Source organism: Sebastes umbrosus, chromosome 3, assembly GCF_015220745.1.
Source record: "Sebastes umbrosus isolate fSebUmb1 chromosome 3, fSebUmb1.pri, whole genome shotgun sequence".
Taxonomy (NCBI): domain Eukaryota; kingdom Metazoa; phylum Chordata; class Actinopteri; order Perciformes; family Sebastidae; genus Sebastes; species Sebastes umbrosus.
In genome coordinates this window covers 19,051,278-19,065,678 of record NC_051271.1, presented here as the reverse complement: position 1 = coordinate 19,065,678, position 14,401 = coordinate 19,051,278, and the positions used below count along the sequence as shown (strand labels likewise).

General features: G+C 38.8%; 1 protein-coding gene across 3 annotated transcripts in view; it reads right to left on the bottom strand.

Annotated features, from left to right (window-relative positions):
• Positions 1 to 4,139: 4,139 nt before the first annotated feature.
• The window catches only part of radil (Ras association and DIL domains), a 27,561-nt gene continuing 17,299 nt past the window's right edge, over positions 4,140 to 14,401 (bottom strand). For 2 of the 3 annotated variants that reach the window (XM_037765575.1, XM_037765577.1), the window contains 7 exons: positions 14,208 to 14,380; positions 13,620 to 13,770; positions 13,221 to 13,447; positions 12,358 to 12,694; positions 9,769 to 9,908; positions 5,598 to 5,737; positions 4,140 to 5,120 (listed from right to left, as the gene is read on the bottom strand). In XM_037765575.1, coding sequence (XP_037621503.1) covers positions 5,021 to 5,120; positions 5,598 to 5,737; positions 9,769 to 9,908; positions 12,358 to 12,694; positions 13,221 to 13,447; positions 13,620 to 13,770; positions 14,208 to 14,380 — 1,268 coding nt within the window. In that variant the 3' untranslated portion in view covers positions 4,140 to 5,020. The remainder of the gene's footprint in view (positions 5,121 to 5,597; positions 5,738 to 9,768; positions 9,909 to 12,357; positions 12,695 to 13,220; positions 13,448 to 13,619; positions 13,771 to 14,207; positions 14,381 to 14,401) is intronic. The other variant, XR_005206374.1, reaches the window with a different exon arrangement.

Sequence of the window (14,401 nt, the reverse complement as noted above, 5' to 3'; positions counted from 1 at the left end):
AAAGGGAGATTTGTCAAGTATTTAATAAAACAACATGGCAGTGGGCAAATATGCTGCTTTATGCAAATGTATGTATATATTTATTATTGGAAATCAATTAACAACACAAAACAATGACAAATATTGTCCAGAAACCCTCACAGGTACTGTAACATAAATAATATGCTCAAATCATAACATGGCAAACTACAGCCCAACAGGCAACAACAGCTGTCAGTGTGTCAGTGTGCTGACTTGACTATGACTTGCCCCAAACGGCATGTGATTATCATGAAGTGGGCATGTCTGTAAAGGGGAGACTCGTGGGTACCCATAAGACCCATTTACATTCACATATCTTGAGGTCAGAGGTCAAGGGATTCCTTTGAAAATGGCCATGTCAGTTTTTCCTCACCAAAAGTTTTATTTAGGCTCCTACACAACAAGCTTGTATGACATAGGTGGTACCAATGGATAGATTTTTCTAGTTCCATATGATACCAATATCTTCACTCTAGCTTTAAAATTGAACCCTCTATAAGATAAAAATCTCAAGTTACGTTAATGCATTAAAGAAATTAGTGGTGTTAAGACGCATTATCACGTTAACTTTGACAGCCCTAGAAAAAAACGCTAACGACGTCGGGAGCTTTTGCGTTCTGAGTAGAATTCTTTTCAACTCGAGGCATTCAGGGCTCTTCTGTAAAAACGCGAGGAGCACTGAGCGGATAAATGCGAGGCGCTCAGAGATGCAAAACGCTTCAGTCATTGAAAACAATTACAAAAAAAACTCAGGCTAAAACACCCTCTGTCTGATCGAGGCCTTGGAAAATAAAGATATTAGTATTAAGGCCTAGACCAGAATGTGAGGCGTCTATCCTTCTTGCCTTCTCTGTAAAGCACAAAAAGAAAGAAGTGGGAATTGTTTTGGAAGAAGAGATCGGAGGAAATCCAGGAATAACAAACCAGGACTTTGCAGTTTTCGCTTCACTTCAGCTCAGTTTGGTTTATCAGTGTGAAGCTCCTCAGATTCAGGACGATCTGGGTGATTGGACAGCAGAGAAGGGCAAACAAAAAAGAGGCAACTATTTGGAGTTGATTGAAGTGGAGCTAACCTAATGTAGACAAACTGATTGTTGTTTTAATTTTTTTTTTCTCTTGTTTCAGTAGTGGTAAAAGGAGAAATGGAACAGCCTGTGCGTACAGTTTTGTTTGTCTTAGCACAGAAAAGCATTATTGTAATAATCCTTAAAGCCTTAAATATTTCTACATTTGTTTTGTCATTTTATTTTAACCTTTAGACAGCTTTACCTTTTTAGCTAGTTTAACACAGCGCTTCTTTAACAGTACATGATCGGCAACACTACAATAGTGACAGTTAAGTTGCAGCAGTAGACTTATATCAGTTTTATCAGGGGAAGGGCGGGGACCAACACATGACCACAAATTTCAACTGCTCTCGTCTTGTTTTCTTTCTTTCTGTATGGTACTTTTGACTTATTTTCTACTACTGGCTCCCCACTCTTCTGCTTTCAATTTCCCCTAAATGCATTAACCTTTCTCCTAGTCTACCTCTCCTCAGTGAGCAGTTTCTGTCTTTGCAGTCTCTACAGAGGCATCACGCTGTTGGCAAATCCCTGTCACAGACACTGCCTTAATTAGATATTCTTCAGCACTTTCTCCCCCCTCACCTTCCTCTCTAATCTCTCATTCTCACTCTGCCTTTAGCTTTCCCGAATGTCCTCGCATAGGCCTCATTTTTAGCTGGCAATCAGGCACAATTTGCGCAAGAATTCAGTGATTGTTGTTGCACATTAGAAAAAAAAAAAAAAAAAAAAAAGATGCGTAATGATTGTATGCTGCTCTATCTGCTAAATGACAAAGCTATTTAGAAGGTATTTTTTCTGATTTCGGAAAAAAAGAAAAAATATTTTGCTATATGTAAAAACAGCTGTCGTCAATACGTAAACATTCTGGAAATAGAGAAGTATATGTATTTTTAAATGTTCCTGTTTTTTTTGTGATTTGTTAAAATGTGTAGCACAAATTAAAATTCCTCATTGACCTAAGTATTAACATCGTCTTCTCTTATGTGACCAGGTGTCAGCCATGTTGGGTCTCCAGTCTCTGTCACCCTGTTGTTACATTTGGTGACATTGGGTTTCTAAGCAGACAGATGCAAGTATCCAACAATCTTTATTCTTAAGTACCATCATTTTTACAACAGTATAAATAATGAGCAGAGAAGAATAGACATGCATGAGGTCAATGTCATACAAACTTTAAAATGCACAAAAATAAAAATGTGTTACTGCAAAGAAATGAACAGAATCAAAAGTGGAGAGTACAACAAAGCTGATGGAAAAAAAAAGAAACAACGTTCGGACTTAAATTTTAACCATTGTGTAAATCATAATAAAAATAACCAGTAAACCAAACAGTGTAACAATTCATCGATTCAACGATCAACATTGACACATAACATCATCTTTAAGATACGTCTTTATTTTGAAATTCTTAAGGAAGAGCCCAGTAAAACAAATTGTAATTGTCAAATCCTAATTTAGTTGCTTTTTGTGAGTTGATATGAATGTAACTGATTATGTTACATATATATGAAATTGTCTCATATTGATCGCAGGCCCCTGAATTGAATCAAATTGAAATCATATCGTGGCAGACTTTGGGATATCAGCAAATATTGAATGGTTGTCCAAAGAATCGATATATCGTATTGTGATGAAACTTATGATTTACACCTCTAGTAACAATAACGTCAACCATTGTCAACATTAGTGCTGAAACGATTAGTCAATTAGTTTTGATCATTTATCAGGTACAAATATTGGCTATTTTAACTTAATCAAATATAGTATATGGGTGTGATACCTTTCTTTTTGGCTTTTTTCTGTAGAGACCCAATCTTTGAATTAAGGACTTTATAAAAAGGTGACCTGTTGTTCTAGCTGAGCCTCTTTTAAACGGTCAGTCCAGCCAAATAACATGTCCTGTCTGGTATCTAGCCGTGCTGATGGTTTGGATTTTGCTTGCCTAGATTTTTAGATATGCCTCTGAGATTTCTGCCTCCACCCCAATACAATGGAGGTGGAATGAATCCTGTTTTGTGCTCACCGCATTGAAAAGTAACTTTAAAAGAATAATCAGCAACTTCTTCTAGACAAAATATTGCGGTTACTCTGGATAATCCACAGACCTCACAGTGAACAGTCTTCATTGGGACTACTTTACAACAAAGACATATTTATTTTAAAAACCATAGTGAGGTCATAGTAGATTATCCAGAGCAACTGGGACACTATGTCAGGAAAGACGACCGCTGTTGAACGTTTTAAATGTAATAATTAAACGACTTTGTTGAATACTCTTAATTGGTCAATCACGCCGTTCTACGGTCTGTTATTTCTTTTTAACAGACTGTTGCTATGGGCGCAGTTCTGATGTCGGACTCTGGAGGACCGTTTTTTGTGTCAAATGATTGAATTCTAGTAACTAGCCGTGTAATAAGGGGGATAATGTACAGCTAGCAGGACATTGTTGTGAAGTAAACCCAGGGGTGTTGCATCGCCCTGTCGGGGTTTATTTCACAACAATGACCACCCGCTGTGCATTATTCCTTACTTTGACAATACTGTGAACAACCAGGGGGGAGTTAGAGGCAGAAATTTCAGAGACAAGAATCTCAAAACGTAGCCTGAAACCTTAAATCTGCACGGCTAGATACCACTAGTGGTAAAATAAGCGTTGTCTGTAATTTAGGTGTATTTACCCTTTTAAGCAAAACTGCAGCGAACAACCTGTGTGAGCAGTAACATGCAGTTCTGCAGAGCACATGTTGTATTCCTGTTCATAATACTTAAATTGATAACATTTTGAGTCATTCCATAAATTACCGTTTCTTTTTTTCCATCAGTAGGTTTCAGGTTTTAGTGACCAATATATTTCAGAAAAAAAAGTGATTGAGTAGTTCCCAAAATGCAGTTTCTCTTTTGAATGTCCAAACAATATGTGACCAAGTGTTAAATATTTACAAACGACTATTTACACCTCATAACCAGATACATAGAGCATATATACACAATAAAAGTGTGGTTTATACACGCCAGGATTGTGCATCAGAAACTCTGAAGGGAAGCATGTTGTCTTGATGATCCAGTATTTAATAAATCAATGTCACACAACAGCTGCACATCTCTTTTCCCAGTGGAGGTATAGAGTCCAGCAATGAGGTTAAATGTGAAATGGGAGAGCTGGGCTTGTATGTCTTGAGTTTGCTTCCTCTTCCACCCACTCTCCAGTATAAAGTCAACATTCATACACAATCGTTTAGTCTGTTGAGCAGACAGTGATGGTGCTTTGGGAGTTGCTAACAAACAGGATTATAAAACATCAGGCGTTCACCTTGTTGTCTGCAAATGCTTTTAGAATCGTAAAGAACATTTTCAGTTTGTGTCTGACAGTTTCAGAGTCCCTTTTGTCTGAGAGCTGGGTAGCTATTTTACCATGCTACTTAATGTCTGAATTACTAATACAAATTATTTTTAAAATACAGGTGGAAAAAAGTCCAATATGCGCACATGCTTCGAGCACTGACTAAAGAGAAAGTAAAAGCCTACAATCTACTGTGCTTTAAACCACAACAGACTGCATACTGGCTGATTTAGACCTCACCCCGCCTCAAACGCTGATTAATTAGGCAACTTTTCCTCGCAGCATATTCCTTTGATGTCGCAGTGGGTTAGGGATTCGGTCCGTCACACAAACCCAGTAGGAGTCGCCGTGAGGGAAGCAGGTCTGGCAGCTGTGGAGTGGAGTCATGGAGCGTTATCTCCAGTTTGATTGCTTGGCTTTGTGCTGTGGTGACGCTAGGTTTCACATTCATATTTCATGCTGCGTATGTACGCATGGGGTGTGTGTTTACGCCGGTCATCAGTGCACACATTTAACCCTCGTCGTCTTCGCTGTCCTACCTCTAGTCCCGTGTTGTGCGCGTCTTAGTGGAGCAGCAGTTGCTCAGAGGTGGTCAGCAGGAGGAGGCACTGATCTTCTCTGAGACATCGGGGTCAGATTTGGCCACTAGGAAACGTAGGCGACCTCCTCCCAGACGAATCAGATCCACCGCGCTGCAAGGAGCGTACAGGAGGAAGTAGAGAGAGAAAGAGAGTCCAGTTACGTGAAGCTCAGCAGAGACAGAGAAACGATGACTGTCTGGGCTCGCACCAATCAATCGGCTTAAGAGGCTGACAGCCATGGGTATAGTTAACATTGTAGGATGACTGTTCACTAGGGATGTTAATAATTAACTGTTTAACTGGTTAAAAAAATTTAATAAAAAGCTGAGCAAAACTTAGAGGAGCGGCTTGTCACTTGTCACAGCTGGTGATGGATTTAACCCGTTTGTGCATCGATTTATCGATAGGCCCTAAAGCCACAGCACCGCTGCATGAAACGCACTAATCTTGTCGGTTAGAAAAAAAATTCAAAATTGGCATTCCTACTGTTCACTCTGTCATCAAAGTCAATATCACCTGGTAGTATCTTTAATCTACAGCAGCCCATTGTTAAGGTCACAAACAGCACCACTGGAACATCCCCTTTACCTCTGGTAGTCTGCTCCTATTAGACTTGTCCCGTTCACAGCCAGGATGCGATCTCCGATCCTCAGTCTGCCATCGGAGGCAGCAGGTCCGTCAGGGATCAGAGTCCGGATGTAAATGCCTGGAGCGTTGAGAGGAGTGTGCTGCAGGAGGGAGAGGTGTTGTACTGTATGAGTGGGTCCATTATTGAGGTGAGCATCTGGTAGAGCTGATTGATTAATCTATACTGCAACCAATGAAAATACTTGGCCACTAATTTTGCTCCTTAATATCTGGCATGTGTGCTTTAAAACGTATACAGGACACTTGAAACATTACGAAACTTTAAAAAAAAAACTTTTCGACACACTATACTATGATTTCTTTTTAATTTTTTCTGAAATATTATACTATGAATTTTTTTCAACAAAACTAACATTATTGAACTTTCACACGTGTGGGAATTTCTCCACAATTTATTGAGTCATTCATTTGTAATTAGTTATGTGTTAAACACTGAATCAAAATGACAACAGTTATTCTACTATGAAATACAGTAATTCCTTGTGCTTGCAAAATAAGTTAAAAAATAAAGAGATAAAACCTCTACTAATCCTAATTCTTTTAATTTTTTCGATATACTATATACTATGACTTTTTAAAAGAAATTGACATACTATACTATGAATTTTTTTTAACATACTATGCTGTGACTTTTTTTTCCATTTTTCGACATACTGACTTTTTAAAAAAAATTTGACATACTATACATTTTTTTCGACATAATAAACTGACTTTTTTAATTTTTTTCAAGATATTATACTATGACTTTTTTTGACATGCTAAACTATGACTTTTTATTTTTTCGACATACTATACTGTCTTTTTTCCGACTATCACATTTTTAATTTTTTCAACATAATATATTATGACTTTTTTCATGAAATTTTTCGACACACTATACTATGACTTTTATTCACTTTTTTCGACATACTATGACCTTTTTTTCACTTCCTTATGTGACACAGACTGTTTTCAGGTCTAACTTCTAATTACAAAGTCAAATATACGAAGAGAACAGCCACAAGTGCGTGTGGCTTGGTTGCTAAATTCCCGGTTCTGGCTGCGGCAGAGTGGGGTTCGATCCCCACCCTCACATCGATGCCCGGTGCCCGAAAGTGGAGTGAGACGAGCGTCTCCTCCCAGGGTTTACCAGAGATACGACTGGGGGGTTATGCAACAGAAAACCAGAAATTGTAACAAATATTACTGAAAATAAACCCTAACCCTAACCCTGTGTTTGTTTTTCTGAAAATAAACCTGTATAATACATAACCCTAACCCTGAAATGTATAATATATAACCCTGAAATGTATAATATATAACCCTGAAATGTATAATATATAATCCTAACCCTAACCTGTATAATACATAACCCTAACCTGTATAATATATAACCCTTACCCTGAAATGTATAATACATAACCCTAACCCTAACCTGTATAATACATAACCCTAACCTGTATAATATATAACCCTTACCCTGAAATGTATAATATATAACCCTAACTTGTATAATATATAACCCTAACCCTAACCCTAATATATAACCCTAACCCTGTATAATATATAACCTGTATGATACATAACCCTATCCTGTATAATATATAACCCTAACCCTAACCTGTATAGTGCATAACCCTAACCCTTTATTTATTTTCCCTTCATTATCTCTTTCAACATCTCAGCAGCCATAAAGCCTTGGCCGTTACCGCTGGCGCCACGACCATGTGTTCAAGGCAGTTGCGGAAGGAGTCACCACAGCCATTCAGTCAAGCAATCACCACCCCAGGAAGAGAACCATCCCGTTTCCCTGAACTCAGGGTTAGAGTTATATATTATATTTATTTTGTAACAATACGGTATAATTTGTATTGTTACAAAATACAATACAGTATAATTTGCATAAATCGTATCTCTGGTAAACCCTGGGAGGAGATGCTCGTCTCACTCCACTGTCGGGCACCGGGCATCGATGTGAGGGTGGGGATCGAACCCTGCTCTGCCGCAGCCAGGACCGGGAACTTAGCAACCAAGCCACCAATGCCACACGCACTTGGTTCTGTTCTCTTCGTATATTTGACTTTGTCATTAGAAGTTAGACCCGAAAACAGTCTGTGTCACATAAGGATCAAACCCACAACCTCCAGTATTCCAACCAGATATCTACCACCGTGATCTATTTCACAAGTCATAATATGGCATGTCAACAAAAGAGTACCAAAAAGGTCATAGTATGTCGAAAGAAGTCATAGTATGACTTTTTCATAAAAAAATTTCATGAAAATTTCATGTTTTTTCATAATTTTTTTTTGACATATTATGCTATGACATTTTTTCATGAAATTATTCCATCCATCCATCTGCATCCATCCATCTGCAACCGCTTATCCCGTTAGGGGTCGCGGGGGGGCTGGAGCCGATCCCAGCCGACATTGGGCGAAGGCAGGGTACACCCTGGACAGGTCGCCAGTCCATCGCAGGGCTGACACATATAGACAGACAACCATTCACGCTCACATTCACACCTACGGGCAATTTAGAGTCCACAATTAACCTAACCTGCATGTCTTTGGACTGTGGGAGGAAACCGGAGTACCCGGAGAAAACCCACGCTAACACGGGGAGAACATGCAAACTCCCAAATTATTCCATACTATGAAATTTGTCACCATACTGTACTATGACTTTTTCAATAAAATTTTTCGATATACTATACAATGACTTTTTTTCATGACATTTTTCAAAATCTATACTAAGATGTTTTTTCATGAAATTATTCTACATGCTGTGATTTTTTTCATGAAATTTTTCGACATACTATACTATGATTTTATCAATGAAATTTTTGATATACTATACTATGACTTTTTTTCGACATACTACACTATGACTTTTTTTTCGATACAATAAACTGACTTTTTTTATTTTTTCGATATTCTATACTATGACTTTTAAAAACTAAATTTCGACACAATATACTATGAATTTTTAATACAAATTTCGACGTAATATAGTATGACTTTTTTTTGACATACTATACTATTACTTTTTTTCTTTTTCGACATACTATGACTTTTTCATTTTTTTCGAAATATACTATGAATTCTTTTATTTTTCGACATATACTATGACATAATTTTTTCGACATACTATATACTATGATTTTTTTTCGACATACTTTCCTACGACTTTTTTTTTTTTAACATACAATCCAGTGACTTTTTTCATGAAATATTTCGACATACTATACTATGATTTTATTTAATTTTTTTTGACATACTATATTATGAATTTTTTATTTTTTCGACATACTATATAATTACTTTTTTTGACATACTATGATTTTTTCATGACATTTTGTGACACTGTACTATGACTTTTTCTACAAAACATTTTAGACATGCTATACAATTTTCATCTTTCATGACATTTTTTGACATGACTGTTTTTTTACATTTTAATTTCATAGTTTTCATAGGAGAAATACATAAGATCTTCATTTGAGATAATGTTAATAATTGTTGTAATTATTGATAACACTGTACATTTCTAAACACTTCAAATGTTCTTATGGCTACTTCTTTCTTATAGTGTATTACAAACAATTTCATTACATGTTTATATATTGCTTACAAAATAATAAATAGTGGGTGTTAAAGTTAAGAGTTACAGAATATACTGCTTTGGAAGTATATTCCGCAAATCTCCAGTGGCTTCAACAAACTACTCTATACGCATTTTCACAGTTTATCAATACGTATTAATGTTGTATTTAAGTACAGTCTTGTGCATCTACCCGAGATGCACATTCATTGAAAATTGAATGAAGATATAATTGCAAAAATAAATAAATATTCAATGTTTGGTCCTCACATCCACATTACTAATTATTTTTATTCCCAAAATATTGTTGCATTGTATCAGTATATATTAATATTAAAAGTATCTGGTATAATATTATAAATACGCAGCTTTAGAATCTGGCCTCAATGATTAAAGACGTTTGTGTTTTTAATATATTCTGCAAAAGTAGTGAACCGGCTGTTTCACAAACACAAAAACAGACTGCTGAAACCTGGACTGACAGGTAAGATAAAATGTCAAATCTGTTTTTATATATCCGTCTACTCACCAGTCCGTCTATGAGTCCCATGCCCAGTCCGTAGGGTCCCTTGTCCAGTTCCACTACAAACACCACACACAAGTCATCAGGAAGGGGAGGGGCGCCAGGGGAGGATACAGGGAAAGGAAACTCACACCCACTAATACACCCTGCAGAGGACACCCAAATACACACAAAACACACACGCACACACACACAAACACACACAGGGTCTCGCTATGGGGTTGGACAAACATAGGAGGTCTTGCTGTGCAGAAGACACACAAACAGAAACTGAGACGCATGCGAAATGCTACAAAGCTAATTTGACACACAAACATGTGCTTCTCACAAGAGCCTGCAGATGTCACACTCACTACACTGTAGAAACTGCACAGGAGAGATGGTCATGTGAGGCACAGAGCTGACCAACAGGCTCAAGCATTTCAACTACAGAACTCCACAAAGGAGAAGAAGTGCAAATTTAAAGCTGCATCCACCATTTTTTGTCCACTAGGGGACAGAAGAACTCCAAAACAACCAGAAGGAGACAAAACTCTGATACAGTATGATCACCTTATACATTTTTTTGTGGTTAACATGTTAGAAAATAATTGCCTACTTACACATCCAGCGGACGGGAAGCAACATTATCACCAATTGGAATCATGTTCCAGTACAGGTTATGAATGTAAGTCTAATATTAGCTCTCATTTTGGCTCTGATTTCCAACTGTTACACATTCTTCAACAGCTAGTTGCTAAATTCGTTTTCCTGCCGTTTGGTGCTCGGCAGGTAACATACAGTGAGTTTATCAGAACGTTTATGCAGCCAAATGTATGAGCTAAAAGAGGCTAAAAATCTTTGTTGGTGCAGAGTTGGTGATAATTTGTTTGTGGGATAATTGCTACACCTTTAACATTTCTTGTAGACATTTAAACTTTTAATATAAACAAAATTAATGAATGCAGCTTTAAGTGAATTTGGAATGTCACTAATTCTGTGCAGGTGTTATCAATATATGTCCTGTTGTCTTTGAAAATTACTGAATGAAGAAGCACAAGCAAGAGAGGGAGACGGAGCCACATAAGAGAAAATGTCTTCTAGTAGAGTGTAAACACTTTTCACATTGGTCAGCTCCAGCGGGAATTTGTTTGTGATACTAGCAGCTTTATCTTCACGATCATGTGCATGCAACACAGTTTTTTATGCAGTGTGTATATTGTGAACTGATAATGTATGGTATAGGGATGCACCGATCTGAAACACTAACGAAATTAATTAGTAAGTAAGTAGTAGCAAGGATCAGGTGTTGGCCATGACGTAACCGATCAACATTAAATACAGTTTTATTAATGCTTTCATCAAATACAGTGTTTCTGCTATGACATGTCTGGCTCAGCTTTTAGTGCCACAGCAAACTCTGGCCTTGTTTTACCTTAAATAAAAATGAGTTCCCTGCAGCGAGATATACAGATTTTAAATTTGGGAAAAAGATAGCACCGGTACCATCGTGGCACTGAGTAGCAACAGAAACCCTGAGGTTTCCAAATTGGAAAAATTTGGATCGGTGAATCCCTAATATTGTGTATAATGAACTGCAAGGTTTAAAATTTAAACTGAACATTTGAGGTGGACAAAATAACAAAAAACACCATATGTGATTTAGTACAATAGGCCTATGAAAAATACTACTTGTGCAAAGCTTATAATGTTAAGTCTTTTTTTTAAGACTTTGGCAGAGGTGTTGATTACACAGTGGTCATTTTTAAGGCCATTAACTCTCTGAGACCCGCGATCCCGACCGACTTTACTGTTTTTCAGAGGCTCTAGCAGGTTCAGTTTCAGAGCTAGAGTGAAGGTACATCATATGAAACTATAAAACCTAAGGAATCCATTGGTACCAGCCATGTCATTCTAGCTCCAAAGTTGGGCTAAATTTTGGCAAGGAAAAACTGGCATGGCCATTTTCAAAGGGGTCCCTTGACCTCTGACCTTTACAGACACAAACTAGAGACCTAGAACATTCAGAGGATGAATGGCTTTCCTAGGTAGATTGACAATAAGGGGGTTTCTGAGCAGTTTCCAGAATAGAAGTGCTCGCCATTTAATCACCGAAAAATGCAATTCTTGCAGAAAACTCAAAATGTCAAAAGTTTTTGAAACCAAATGTCACAGCATGGCTTTTTCTATGGTGTTCCTCAAGGTCTTGGTGTCTTTATGTGGTATTTTGGAGGGATTATTGATCATTTTTATCAATTCTCGAGTGGTAAAAAATGGTTAAATTTTGCACCAAACAATATATTTTAAATAATAAATTAATTAATAAAATCATGTTTATTTCTGATTTATGACTAGAACAACTTGCCACACAGTGCTGAGCTGTATCTCAAATTAATCTTCAGGTTCTCATCTTTCAGATGATGTACACCACTTCTATGTGACATCTACTGTTGACCTGCTATCCCCCCCTAAAGACTCCCTGTACCCCCCCAAAAAAGACCAAAAAACAGATCTATTGTGGGTCTCAGAGGGTTAATTGTGGTGTTTCTGGATTCCAATATACTGCTTATGGGTTCCTGTTATTTTTGTCCAGCTCCTGTACTTTATACAGCTTACCGTCCAGTCCGTTGGTGATGAGTCCGTTGGTCTTTTTACACTCTGCCACAGTTCTGCTGGTGCAGCCGTTAGTCTGGGTGTTGGGCCCTACGATATGACCTCCTCCTCCTCCTCCTCCTCCTTCCGGGTACAGCGGGGTGTTGGGAGGCGTCAAGAGGCAGGACGGGTCTGGATTTGCTGTCCGAGTGTGGTGGATGGTGCCGTTCCTTCTGAGGCTGTGTGTGTGTGACTGGCCTGGGGGTCTGTCCCGTCCTCTCTCCTCTCCTGTCTCTGACTTCACCTCGTCCCCAGGACCCCCAGAGCGGGGACTGCTGTGGGCCGGAGGCAACAACTCCCTCTGTGTCGGGATTGGACAGACAGACTTTAGAAGACTGTATGAGGTCTAAAACGAGGGTGCAATGATTAGAAAATGGAAGGGAAATAAATATTCCTCTTATCTTTCTCTTATGAAAAAGTTTTCTTGTTGCGCTGCGCAAAAAGCTTTGTTCCTAGATAACAGTCTGATTAAAGAGATGCACAATTATTTTACAGACAAATTCACATATTTGTGAATGTATATGTGTTTCTGTGTGTGTGTATATGTGTACATATGAGGGTGCAGTAACACTAGGGATTATGGTCTAGTCAGCCGTTCCCACTAATTAGACAGCCTAAAGACTAATCAGATTAACCATGATTTAACCATGTCTAGGTTTCTGTGAGTGAGTATGTGTATGTGTGTGCGGGTTGGCTGGAGTAGAGGGTTTTTGTCTTTCATCTATGGGATTATGAGGAACTCCTCGACAACCACAGCTGCCGAGGCACATGGCCTGGATTACTGCTAGGTGTGTGTATTTGACAGTATGCAGTGTGTGTTTTCTGACCTGAACGTCGGGCCAGTCGGCTGTGTTGGTGCCGTTGGAGTGTGTGTGCACACTGGGAGTGTTGGTGTGTGTTTGTGTCTTGGTGCGTAGCCCCCACAGGTAGTGGCGGATGTAGAGCAGCTGCCTGTAGATGCTGTCTTCCACACACTCGCTGTCCAGGTCCACTCTGAAGCCGGCGCTGGGCAGCACTATGGGAGGGTGGTTCTCAAAGCTCTCCAGGAGGTCCACTAAACACACACAAACTGATGTTAACTCATCTATACACATACATCATTAAAGGCCTGATCCATACAGCTCCCCCATCAGCCTGTTACTGTTTCTCTCTCTCATTTCTACTACTTCGTCGTCTACTTCACTGAAAAGTCCATTCTCACGCTCACAAATTCACACATGATGTACCTGTTCTGTATATATATGCTTCGTCCTCGCTGCTGGGTTGCCATGTTGGGACGGGGCCTATCTCTGCTGTGAGCTGGTACTGGGTGAGAATCCTGTGCAGCTGGACAGGTTTCAGAGCCGGGTGCTCACTGGACAAAGCTCGCCAACTCAACTGCACACAGAGAAGAAAAAAAAAAGAAGAAAAAAAAGGAAGGAGAGTAGAAATTAATCAGAGGTCCTGGGAGGTCTTTTTTTTAACACAGCCAAGCAATCACAGCAGGAGAGACGATGAGCCAGCAGTCACAAGTTGATCCTGGTTAAACCTTTTCAAAGACATCATCAATCAATAGCCGATCAGAGTGACTTGCTTCATGAACAACAGCTCGGGCTGATGTATTAAAGCAGTCGAGAAAATTGAGTACAGTCAATCAAAGCTTTCCTGTTCTCTGTTACCGTTTTTTGGAATACTTTGTTACTGATGGCCTCCATTGAAATACATTTTAATATGGTTAGCCCTGTTTACCTTACAGTATTTCCACCTAGTTAGTGCTAGTTAGCAATCTTGTATAAGATTGTGGTTGAATGTGTGTGTGTGTGTGTGTGTGGTACCTGGGTGAGCTGTTGTGGGGGTGTGGCCAGTATGGACACAGTGCTGTTGAGTTTGGTGAAGAATTTGTCTGCCAGATGTCCCAGACCGGACCTGCTTGCCCACTCCATGACCATCCGCAAACATGCCTGAATCTGCAACACCTTCGAGCGCTGGAACCAACCGCGAGATGGACCTGAACACACACACACATGCA